Source organism: Rattus norvegicus, chromosome 15 (genome assembly GCF_036323735.1).
Source record: "Rattus norvegicus strain BN/NHsdMcwi chromosome 15, GRCr8, whole genome shotgun sequence".
Taxonomy (NCBI): Eukaryota; Metazoa; Chordata; class Mammalia; order Rodentia; family Muridae; genus Rattus; species Rattus norvegicus.
Window position 1 is genome coordinate 41,878,669 of NC_086033.1, and position 13,080 is coordinate 41,891,748.

Here is a 13,080-nt window from a genome sequence, read left to right on the forward strand (position 1 = left end):
TTGAGAGTCGTTTCCTATTTAAGTAAGTTCACATTCCTTGTGGTCTCTCCTTTGGAGTGGGGAGTAGAGAAGTTTTCCTCTGAGTGACTAGAAATAAAGGGGCTCCCTCCAAGCTTCCTGGACACCTCCCAGCCTCCTTTAGATAGAAAGGTACCTAGGGGGAGCTTTGGAAAGATCCCAATGCCTCAGGATATGATGAGCATCTAGGACATGATGCTAAATGCCCCGAGTCTTCAAGGGTATTTAAGCAGCACACAGACTAGGCCGAGAACATTGTCTGAAATCTATGGGGCATACTCACACCCATTGCCAGGACACATCAAACCAAGCATGGCCAGGTACCCCACCCAGAGTGTGCTGGCTAAGAGGAAGAGGCCAGCCAAGGCAAGACAGTCATAGTCAGGACTCGTGTGGCTGCCAAAGGCTGTCTGATGTGGGCACAAGAAATATGTGCGTTAGTAACATGTCTTAGGCCTGTATAGCGTTTTCTATTCTCCTGGGTGAGAATGACAAGGTGAGTAATGACAAGGATGATGGTGACAGATGGGTCACAGTGCTCGCTGTGTGCCAGGTACCTCACTTGCCTCACTCACTGCTCATTGCCGTGTGACCTCGCCCTCCCAAACTCTCATTTTCAAGATGACAAAAGACTTAGAGCGGAACACAGACAGGAATGAGGAAGCTGGCATTTGAACCCTGGATGATAGGGTCACTTTGCCAATGCTAGTCAGCTGCTGCCACAGAATACAGCATCCTCCAGAGGCAGCCAGTTTCCCTAAAGCCGAGCTCACAGGGACATCAGCAGACGACAGAATGTACAGGTTGGAGGCAGAGAGAAGACCACAGTTGGATGAGAATCCCTACATCCCATTGAGTCTTACAAGGGTCCTATGTACTTGTATCATTGTTCCCATCAGACAGATGAGTTTAATGAAGTTCCTGCGAGTCATTGAACCTGACCAGGAAGTGACAAAGCCAGGGCTCAGATCACCTGACTGGGGAAGGCCCGGCTGATCATGCTGGAAAAGCCATTTGGCCTTGCAACTCCATTGTGCACCCAGAACCTGCTGGTCTATTTTAAGGATGAACATCACATACTGTGGCCTGGGAGATGGGGTCTGGAATTTGGAATTTCCAATATGTCCCAAGGGACACTAAATGCCATATTCCATACCACATCTAGAGTACCAAGGAGTGAAAAGAGACCCAGGGGACTGTGAAGAGACTTCAGAGGACAGATCTGGACTACCCAAGCTTGAGCTCTGTATCCTGTCCCTGACTTAACAGCCCCACAAAGCCAAGATCATACAGCAAAGGGTCTTAGTGAACGCTCCTCCCTAAGCATCCCCAGCCCAGTGGTGCAGGAGACCCCACCTGCTTAGCAATGCTCTCCCAGAGGCTAGCAGCAGCTCAGATGCTAAGTTCTGGACTCCCATGCCCAATTCCACCCTGTCAGAGATCAGACACCAGCAAAAGGCAGCTCTTAAAATGCCTAGCTTGAAGCAGCTTGGTTAGAATGCTTGCCTCTGTCTGTTTCAGTTAAAACAAAGCTTCGTGCTATTTTTCTAATTTATCCATTGTTCGACATGAAGGTGCCTCTGAAATCCAACTATTTTTAAGGCCCCAGTGAAAGTAGTTTGCATAACCTTTATTATGCCACGTTTATTTAAATTCAGAATCCCTGGGCACCCCACCCTCCTTCCTCATCTGCCAGACTCCTGTGCAAAGGTATACTTTCTCCCACATGTCCAAGGAGGCAGACTGAGACTCTGTAACCCCAGTCAGTATATGGGCTTGTCCTCGCCACACTTTCAGACACCCAACTGAACAGAAGGTTGTCTGTAGTCCTGGGGAATGGATTTAGAGACCTTTCTTCTCATGTTGTCCTTCCATGGAACTATGTCCCCTCCTATTTATTAAACTTTCTGAGACAAGGTTTTCCTAAGTTGCACAGACTGACCTTGAACTCACTCAGGCAGGTCTTAAACTTGAAACCCTCCTAACTTTGCTTCAGAAGTAGGTTTTAGGTCTCTGTCACCAGGATCTGGTTGTAATAGAAGTTTTGATCCTAGCAGAGGACAGCCTAAGAGTGTGAGAAGGCCATGGCCCTGGGCAGCAGGAGTCTGTCAGCTCCTTGCAGGTGACTGTGGTATTCCAGTTGCTTTGGTCAGGGAGCCAGGCCTGGGCCTGGAGCTGAGCCACCGCCCAACCAACCAGCAGTGTCTCACAGTCACCCACCTTCTATCTTGGCTCTGTGGTCTTGCTCAGAAGTGCTCTTGACAGACAAAGAGATAAGAAACAGAGGCCAGAACACCTCCTGCTCTGTGAGAGAGAGGCAGACAGAAGCAAAAGCCTTAATCTCCCAGGTTCTGTGGTGAGAACCTGAGAATCCATAGCACCTACACGGTGCTAGCTTCCTGCAGGTGTTGGCTCCCTGCAGGCAAAGGTGTTTATAATTGTTAGAAAACAGAAAAAGGAAGCTGGCAGGTGCTTGCCAGGCAGGACCTGTGTGTCAGAGCTGGGGACCTGGGTTCTGGCAGTGGTGCCCCGTGGCCTCAGCTTGATCACCAACCAGGGTTCTTAGTGGTAAATCTTGCCAAGCATAGGGCTCTGGCACATATAACACCAGTGCCCATTATCGTATCTGTTGGACACCTGCCAGATGACAAGTCATCCTCACTGTGTGGGATGGAGGTGGGTGATGATGCTGGGGGAAAGAACGCTTGTGCTCCCAGAGCACTTTCATGTGGTGCTCCCAGAGCACTTTCATGTGGTGCTCCCAGAGCACTTTCATGTGGTGCTCCCAGAGCACTTTCATGTGGTGCTCCCAGAGCACTTTCATGTGGTGCTCCCAGAGCACTTTCATGTGGTGCTCCCAGAGCACTTTCATGTGGTGCTCCCAGAGCACTTTCATGTGGTGCTCCCAGAGCACTTTCATGTGGTGCTCCCAGAGCACTTTCATGTGGTGCTCCCAGAGCACTTTCATGTGGTGCTCCCAGAGCACTTTCATGTGGTGCTCCCAGAGCACTTTCATGTGGTGCTCCCAGAAACTTGAGACTGTTTGCCCTTCCCACTTTACAAAGAAGACAGAGACTCAGAAAGACCAGAAGTCTTAGGTCAGAGGGGTTAAGTAACAGCCAAGGATGTGGATACGCCTGATAGTGTGGCACCCGCCTGACTTAGGGGCCAGGAGTCTTTCTTGTTTCAGAGACCTATCACATGTTCACATTGTGAGCCACAAGCTGTATGTAAAAAACACACTGTGAAATGGGGGCGACAGGTACCTACCTGTCAGGCTGTTGAGAAAGGACGATGAAGAAGAGGAACCAAAGGCCAAGATCAGTGCTGTGTTTCCTTCTGTTGACTTAACACTCATGGCCTCCTTCCAAGACGGGTGCTATTGACAGTCTCACCACCCCCATTTTACAGATGAGGAAACTGATTATCAACATGGGGATTTGAACTCATATCTGCCCAGCCTCAGAGCTCATACTCCAAATGACTGCTGTACTCACTGCTCCTTCAGTCAGCAAGCGTGGAGCTGCCTTCTACTTGCTCAGCTCGTCCTCTCAACTCTGACATTTTGCCATGTTATTCTCCAAAAGTCAACTCCATTTTGCCCTCTTTCCAAGTAATTCTTTCACTCCGTACGAGGAGATGCCTTATGCTACCACAGAGCCCAGCCATAGTAGTCTCAAGTCTCAAATGGGCTAGCTCAGTTTAAGCATGTATGTAGGATGGACAATCCCTTCTTTAAAAGTATGTGTGTATGTGTGTGTGTGTGTGTGTGTGGTGTGTGTGTGTGTTTAAATCAACATGTTGACCTGCTTGTGGGGTATGGTATAGTACATTTAGGTACAGTATGTGGTGGTCAAACCAAAATTAGCGTTTCTACTTTTTCATGTACTACCTGTTCAACTTCTCCTTGAGTTATTCTGAAATATGTACTAAATTGTTGTAGACTAGTTATCTAGGTAGTAAGGACTGGGCTAGGGCTGTAGTCCAGTGGTACAGTGCTTGTCTCCCATTTGTGAGGTCATGGGTTCAATCCCCAGGACTGCAGAAGAGTATTGGCATGGATCTCTCCTGGTTAGATACCCATTTCCATCTGTCTCACTCCCCACCCTCTCCTAGCCTCCAGGGATCCCTAGTGTTCAGTTTTATGGGCTTTCGAAAGCGAGTGAGGACATGTGGGTTTATCTGTCTGGTTACGAAAGTATCTGGCTTATTTCAGTTAACATAATGCATTCTACTTCTGTCTACATCCGTACAAACATGATGTTTCTACAGCTTTAAGGTAGAATAATAAATTACATTTTAAAAGTCATTTACCCCTTGCTGGACATCTTGGTCAATTATATGTCTTGGCTATAGTGGGCAGTCCTGGAGGAAATATGGGAATATGGGAATACATTAACTTCTCAGGTAGTCAAGACAGATAGTTTGCTCTCCCTGTCTCTCCCTGTCTCTCCCTGTCTCTCTGTCTCTTTCTGCCTCCCTGTCTCTGTCTCTCTCTCTGCCTCTCCCTGTCTCTCTGTCTCTCCCTGTCTCTCTCTGTCTTTCCTTGTCTGTCTCTGTCTCTGTCTCTCTGTCTCTCTCTCTCTCTCTCTCTCTCTCTCTCTCTCTGTCTTTCCCTGCCTCAGCCGCCCATGGGCTAGAATCACAGTGTGCTGTACTTCTGATTTGCATTTCCCCAGGGATCTGAGGTGTTGGACATCTTTTCCTAAGTTTGCCTGCGGTGCTACTGTATTGACTTCTGAGAAGTGTCAGCTCTGGGTCCCACCCATTCTTAGCTCCTCACCTCTCCTGTATGTCCTTTCCAGGCAAGCACACCTCCTCCATCCTTCATACCCCAGGTGCTGATTAAGCGGAGGTGGGGAGGGGTGGGGTGTGGGGAGGGGTGGGGGTGGAGGGTGGGGAGAGGGAGGGGGTAAGGAGGAGTGGGGGGATGAGAAGGGGTGGGGAGTCTGGGAGATAGGATGGGACCTATCCACACCTGCCCAGGGATGTTCACCTAAGAATGGGTTGTTTTGGGACTGAAAGCCAGAGCCCCTGGTAGCTCTGAAAGTCCACCCTCTCATAAAGAAGGTAATAGTTTGTCTGGGGACTCTCCCAGGTATGAAAAATTGAAAACCTTATCACATCTTTAGAGCTTCACACTTGGGTAACATCAGGAATTCTCCAGGAGGGCTTGAAGGGCCCAGAACTCTCTTCCTAGCTTTGGACTCTGTTCCGGCTTTCCCAATCAGTACAGGCCCAGGAAGGAGACCAAGTCCAGACAGGAAGCAATAATAACAGGCTCCCTCCTCCCTACTCAACCAGCCCAGGGGACTGGAGCCAAGGTACCAGCTCTTCAGCACAGCCCACAGCCAGGGGCTACAGATCACACACACACACACACACACACACACACACACACACACACACACACACACACACACACCTCCCCCATTGTCAGGAGAGGCAGTACCTCCTGGCAGAGACAACCTCTCCATGAAGTACACTCCCACCTCTACCTGAGTCCACAACTCCCCTTGGAAACCAATTCACAATGTGGAGCTTCTTCTGGGAACCTTTGAGTTTTTCCTTCTCCAGGTTCCCAGAAACTCAAGTTTCCACTGAGCAAGACATCTTACCCAAACCACCTGCCTCCCTCCACCTTTGTCAATCCAGGATTCACAGGGGTCAAACTAAGGTTAAAGCATGCTGCATTGTCCTGGTTCTACACAGACTCCAGCATGGTACTGATTATAACAATGTCTGACATTATACATGTCTTATTATAACAATGGCTGACCTTTAGGGAAAGCTAGACAAACACCCTGGCAGAATACAAAGACTGTTTGCGATCCCCAAGAATTAGGCCTCTGTGGCCCAACCATGTGGAAATGAAACACGCCCCTTCACACGTGCTAGGTTCCTGGCTCTCACGCCAATTCTTTCCAGCATCTGTTAGAGACAAATGGAGTCTCTCAGACTAAGATAACATCTGAAGAAGCTCCAGAATTAGGGACTAGGCACATGTCCTCCGTCCTGCTATTCACTTTCTATCTGTGCTGACACTTAAACACTGATTCCCAATCTCCACACCCTTGCAAAACATTTCTGTTGTCTGTCTCGAGTGCGATTGTTCCAGCAGCTCCACACACATGGGTCACACATTTGTCCTTTTGTGTCTGGCTAGTATCACTTAGTATAATGGCCCCAAGGTTCATTTATGCTGTGGCAAGTCTCCAATCTCCTCCTACTGAAGCCTGGATAGTATCCAGAGAGTGGATAGACTGTGTTCATCTATGTTGTAGTTGAGTGTGCCACTATGAACATGGGTCACAGGTCTCTTTGGAGTCCTTGCCTCCAGTTGACGTGGGTGAAACTCCTGGTCATATGGTAACCACGGAGTTTATTCGGGACATCCAGGGGATTTCTGCAGCCTTCGTTGTCAGTGCTCGCAGTACAAAGTAGGCATGAGCTTTGCTTTTCCCCTTAGGAAAGTACTTAGTGTGATCTTTCTCCAGTAAGCAGGGCACATTCACGTGAGAGCTTTCTGTTCCGGATTCTCCCAGCAGACTCTCTTTTCCTCTCTAGCTTTCTTCATTTTCCTTTAGCATCTCTATCGCCTCTCCTCACTCCACAGGGAGCTCTGAAGTCAAGAAACCTTTCCCTTCTTTTTCTGAGCCCTGTAATTACTGTTTAATTAGATAATCCTACCCTTGGGGGTTTGCCGTTTACCTGAAGAAACAAGCTAATTCTCCTAAGAATCTTCTCATTTGTCTCAAAACTGCCAGCATCCACAGGCACCAGAAGAGTCTGAAACACAGCACTGGCTCTCTCCACAACCTCAGGCCCCTGGAGACCCTCTCCCTACCATTCTCCTAAGCCCTAATCCTGACCCTGACCAGTGGCACCACCACCCTTTCAGCAGGCACTGTGCCCCGATAATGGGATTACTGGAAGTACAGACCACACCTCTGAATCCAGCCTGTACCTGTCTCCCCAGAGCCACCCTGAGGGAGGGATGGAAAATAAGAACATTCTACACTGAGCTTTAGAGGACAGTATTCGACCTATGTTAAGCTGAGTTCCATAGGCTGGAGTCTAAGACCAGTGTTCCAGCCTAGGTGTTCCTTGGGTCTTGGCCTGGTCTAGAGAAAAACACAGGTAGCTACTGACCCACGTTTCAACCAGTACAGCTTCTTGTCTGGTCTGGAAACTTCTTCAGCCCCTTCTTGGAGAAATGAAGGAAGCATTAGTGACTGGTTTAGCTACCAAGAAAGGAGCCCCACTTGCAACAGGGTCTCCTCAAGAAGTCTGCTGCCCCTAGTCCCTGGGAGAACCACTGCTTGACTCCGATGGTATCGGAATGTTACCATTCCCAGGAGGACAGGGCCTGAGTTAAGTTCCTCATCTCTAACACAGTAAATGTGATGCCTCTGGCCTGGGGTTGGGGAAAAGACAGGGAAACAGTAGAGGTCAAGTGCAGAGAGCCAGGGGGTGAGGGGATCTTGATATCCATAGTGACCTGTGTCCTTTCAGCATTGCTAAGGACATTTAGTATAAAAAGCCTCTCAGTCACGTGAACCCAAAGAGCATGATGGGAAATGAAATAAGCCCATTACAAGAGCAGAAACACAAAAAGAATCCTGCGGTGTGTGTGTGTGTGTGTGTGTGTGTGTGTGTGTGTGTGTGTGTGTGTGTGTGTGTAGGCTCTCTAGCATCAGCTAGCTCACAGAGACAGGCAGAGATGGGCTTGTCAGGGGCCGGAGGGAGGGGATGGGAAATTTTCTTTTTGTTAATGAGCACATGTTTTAGTTGAGAAAGATGGAAATTTTCTGGAGTTGGGTGGTGGCTGTGGTTGCACAGCAATGCATGTCTTGAACACTGCTGAACTGTGCTTCAAAAAGAACAGGATGATAAATGTTTTGTTATGTCGATTTTTCATTTTGGTTTTAAATTTGGAAGTCTTAGCCCTTCACATTTAAGAAAAACAAGTGTGTGTGTGTGTGTGTGTGTGTGTGTGTGTGTGTGTGTGTGTGTGTGTGAGAGAGAGAGAGAGAGAGAGAGAGAGAGAACGCTGAATGCTCACTAATTTTCTCCCAGGCAATTGTTCTGTATTCCAAACCCAATGCGGAAATGAGAACATTTGCATTCATTTGCATAAGCACTGGGAGTCCCTCCTGGCTCCAGGGACCTGGTAGGCCACAGAGCTGAGTCTGAGGACACACAAGTATTGAAACAATAGCCACTTGCTGGCGTGGGCAGAGTAAATGGCAGGAGGGACTGGGTCTCAGGTCAAGTAGGAACAGCTGGTGGCCTGTCAGTGACAAAGCTTGGTTAATGGGAAACTGGCTGCCTGCGAAGCCTAGCGAGACCACAGTTGCCTTCCTTCTCTGCCAAGTCACAGCTGGGTGACTGGCTGAGGGACACCTTGAAGCCTTCTGAGTTCCAGTATCCTGACTTGCAAAATATAGACCTTCACAGCAGGTACCTTGGGGAGACTGTGAGGTACCACAGGGTTTGATGGATTTTGAAAAGTACTGCTGAGAGCTGCTCGCAGTGCATCCCTTTCTTAATAGGAAACAGAGGTGCTGAAAATATCAGAAACCCTCTCCAGGGTGCCCCCGGCATTGGTCAGCTCTATCTCCTAGACGCCCTCTCCCTAAGGGGCAGAACTGGGTTGTCGGTCTCGTGAGCTCCCATCCTAGCTTTACCACCAAGGGCCTTTTGATAGTTGACTTTAACGTCCCCATCTGTGACTTGTGACATAGTAAGAATTTCACTTCATAGGCTATCGTGAGGATTAGCTCTAGTGTGTTAGCTTTGTCTGGTTCATAGTAAAACAGCGAATAAATACCAGCTCACTTTTTGATTGGCTCTTAGGAACCTTTGTTTTAAGAAAATGTGTATTGGTAACATCTGATGAAAGAAAAAAATAGCAGACTGCAGAGGGAGGGAGAGCCACACCTCTTTAAGAACATGACCACTGGTACTATCCCATGCCCCAGTAGATGGCCCCAAACCCATTTGTATATGGGCAGGACTAACTGGAGTCAGCGTTTCTGTTTTTGTTTTAGTTTTTGAGGACATGGATTTTGTAAGAGTGGGCGGGTACTAGGGCAAGCTGGAGGAAGGTGGTAGTAAATGGATATGATCAAGATACATTATAAAATGTATGAACTTTCAAATAATTAATAGAACATGTTATGGCAGCCCACATACATGACCTAACTGGCACTGTCACGGTAGAAAGCCCCCTTTGTCCAGCCCATACATCCCCCTTCCCACCCAGAAGCTATGTCACCAAATCTGGTGTCTATTACTCTTGAAGTCTCCTCCATCTGAATATCCCCCTTGGACACCAAAGAGTGAGAGTGGATGGAAAGCAGCTCTAAGCCAGGACTGGCACAGAGCGAGATTTAGACATAGCTGCTAGCCTGGCACAAAGCTTCATCGGGCAACAACGCCCTCCCACTCCACTGCAGTCAGTGTCCTTTCACCTCTCTGGGCCAGGATGTGTGCCTGCTGCCAGATGGATCCGTCAGTGATCCATGACGTCAGTTAGGATTCCTATTAATGAGTGTCCTCAGCAGAGTTTACATACAGAGCTACGTGTGCTTGCCAGGCACTCTGCTGACTGGAGTCTGTCCTCTCCCGTTCCAGGCAGAGATGCGGCTCCAGGACCAGCAGCTGGCCAGGCAGCTCATGCGCCTCCGAGGAGACATCAACAAAATGAAGATCGAGCAGACCTGCCGCCTGCACAGGAGGATGCTCAATGATGCTGCCTTTGAGCTGGAGGAGCGGGACGAGCTGTCCGACCTCTTCTGCGACTCCCCGCTGGCAGCCTCCTTCAGCCTTTCCACCCCGCTCAAGCTCATTGGCGTCACCAAAATGAACATCAACTCCAGAAGGTTCTCTCTCTGCTGAGAAGCCTTGGGATGGAATGGGAACCAGAGTCAAGGGGGAAAGAGAGAGGGGGCTCAGACCAAGTTACCCAAAGTGGGTCTCCCTGAGGCCATGCTGGGGAGGGAAAGGCACCAGGACCTGGTGGTAGTATGCCAGGGGCTTCAGCTTTCTATACCTGGGTCTTCGTGTTCCAGACCCAAAGAGTCACAGACACTACGTAAGACAGGGCTCTCAGCAGGATCCCTGTGGCCTTCCCCTCTGTGGCCTCTTTCCTGTGTCCTAGAATCACTGGTGCTATGATGTCGAATCCCATAGGGGACACTCCTCCCATACCCCTGCCAAAGCTTGTTCTTATAGAAAACTCTACTCTAGGGGAGCTGAGATTATTAGATTATGTAAATTATTCCCATCTCTCATGTTCTGTTACCACCTTCTTAGTGCTAGCTCTAATTGCCCCTAAGTAGGAGACTCGGCAGAGATGTGGTAGGACAGGAAAACTTAAAGGAATAACAAGGTGACACGTGGGAAAGCAGGCTTCTCTTCCATGGCTGCCAGCATCCCTGGGAAGGAACTCTGCCCAGCTACTTTGAACTTCAGCCCTGACACCACAAGGCCATGTTATTTCCAGCTTGCTCCATGACATATGACACATGTACTTTGTAGAGCTTTGGTAGAGCGACCCAGATGTCCTACTGTTTTCCGGCACAATCACTTCAGTTACTTCACTGCCACCCATAACCCTGGAGAATACCTAGCAGGCCACTGGCCACTGGTGGCTAAACTAGGCAAGGTAGGATATAGATTCCCACAAGTGAACCTACAGTAGGGGCATGACAGAGGCCTCCTGGTGGGACTAGATATTGTCACCTGTATCACCTTATCCTCAACACCAAAGACCCCAGGTATCCCAGAAGTCCATCCTGAGTCTTTCCCAAAACTGTGCCTAACCTAAGCAATGGATTTCAATTGACCATGACTGTTAACTAATGCATTGCTAACTTGTTAATACCTGTCTGAGTCTTGTCCAAATGGAAAACTAGTTGAGTAAGCCAAACAGAGTTTGGGCTTTAGTTTTGAGAGTTTTCCCCTAGCATCAAGCTCAAGATCAGTAAAATGTCAAGCTCTTCAGTTCAGGGAAGACCTGGTATAGTGCACCTGGCCACAATCCTCTTAACACAAGTTTCTCAGACTCCGGGTGTGTCTAGTGAGGCCTGCTTGTCTCAGACTCTGGGTATGTCTAGTGAGGCCTGCTCGTGAGCAGAAAGGCAAAGTGAAGCTCAAAAAGAGAATGACTTCCCTCTAGTTACCTGGATGCTCCATGGCTATAGAATATTAAGGTATAAAATTACTGTGAGTCAGGCCCAGATCTTCACCAACCAACTTGAACTCCAAAAGATGGCACTGATGTTCTGCCAAACCCACAAGTTGCCAGCTTCTCTCTCCCTCCCTCTCAGCCCCTACTCATTCTTCTCTGGCCTAGCAATCACTAGTATTGGAGGTATGGAGACACATGATGCCCAGATGGTGGACGCTTTTAGCTCTCACCACTTGTCATAGCTCTGCAGTCTACATTGACTGTTCCTGTATATAACATTTCTTCCTCCTAATAATCCCCGTGGGCTGTGTCCATACACGCCACAACACACCCAGGGAGAGACTGGAATGGAAAGATAGTACTGAATGGTCTCTTCTTTGTGATTACAAAGAGCCAACAATTTGTATTTCCCTTTTTAAAGGTAGAACAAGGTCACCAAGATTTCTTATAAGCCCTGAAGTCCAGAGGCCTTGACCCTAGTCCCTTCCTTAGAGACTACACAAAACACTGCCAAGTCCTAAGAGACCTTTATTTCCCATCATTTCCTGCTTCTGGTCACCCCACCCCACACCCCTGGTGAACAGAGAACACATAAGAGAAGGCCCATTCCATATTCTAAAAGCAATGCCAAACTGTAGGAAATTAAATCATTAGCCATGGTAATGTATGTCTTTAATCCCAGCACTCAGGAGATGGAGGGAGGAAGATCAGGAGTTGAAGACTAACCTATGATACACAGTAAGTTCTCCAAGCCATCCTGGGCCATAGGAGACCATGCCTCAAAACATAAAAGTCATCAGTCATTCCAGTAACTGATACCCTTAGCTTAAAGCAAAGCACAGTGCTCGACTTGGATGTGGTCAACAACTATGTGACTGAGCATTCTGCGCTCAACCAGCTGGGTAAGCACCCAGCCTCTTCCTCCTGCTTCTATTCTCTGGGGAAACTGTCCTGGGCATGGGTTTGAATAGATTAGATGTCTCAGCTTAAGTTGTTCATCCCAAAGGAATCTTATTTTGGGATGAGGAGGGGAATTGTGGAGGGGATTGAAAAGTTGGAGGGGAAAGCTGTTTTGTCTTCTTACCTGCAGCCTAGTACCTGTTAGCTGCCTGCCTTCCGTGGTGAGCTCAAACCATTAACTGTTCACTCTGACTGTAGAATTGCTGCAGAGATGTCTGTAGGCCAGTGGCAGCATTCGCTGCCTTCCTCAGCCAGCTTCCTGCCTTACTGTATGTTCATTGTCCTGTTTGGTGTTCCCTCATTAGCCATCTCCATCCGCCCTCCCCCAGGCGAGACATGAACTATCCACTGTGCTGCCACAAGGTCATGTCCAATGCCTTCATGACCTCAGTAGCAATCACAGAGGCTTAGAGGGCCTGGCCAGGCCTGGCCATAACCTGGCCTCATCCAAGATCTACCCCTGTAGCAATACCAAGTGCTATTACATAATCAATGGACAATTTACAGTTTTATTTTTATGATTATTTGTTTCTATATTACTGTAGAAAAGTGAAATAAAAATATTTCAAAAGGAGATATACAAATAGAGACATTTACTGCCTTTTTACTTGTCATAGTTACAACATAAACAAGAGGATGGATGGGTGGATGCATGGATGGATGCATGAATAGATGGGTGCATGCATGGATGGATGCATGAATAGATGGGTGGATGCATGGATGGATGCATGAATAGATGGGTGGATGCATGGATGGATGCATGAATAGATGGGTGCATGCATGGATGGGTGCATGCATGGATGGATGCATGAATAGATGGATGCATGGATGGATGGATGCATGGATAGATGGGTGCATGAATAGATGTATGCATGCATGGATGCGTACATGGATGCATGCATGCA

At 48.3% G+C, this 13,080-nt stretch overlaps 1 protein-coding gene across 4 annotated transcripts in view; it reads left to right on the plus strand.

The window, feature by feature from the left end:
* The window catches only part of Fam167a (family with sequence similarity 167, member A), a 30,157-nt gene extending 17,398 nt beyond the window's left edge, over positions 1 to 12,759 (plus strand). For 2 of the 4 annotated variants that reach the window (XM_008770771.4, XM_063274552.1), the window contains one exon: positions 9,658 to 12,759. In XM_008770771.4, the coding sequence (XP_008768993.1) occupies positions 9,658 to 9,921 (264 nt within the window). In that variant the 3' untranslated portion in view covers positions 9,922 to 12,759. Of the gene's footprint in view, positions 1 to 4,697; positions 4,865 to 9,657 lie in introns of those variants that run through there. The other 2 variants (XM_063274553.1, NM_001109102.1) reach the window with 2 other exon arrangements.
* The last annotated feature ends 321 nt before the right edge of the window (positions 12,760 to 13,080 follow it).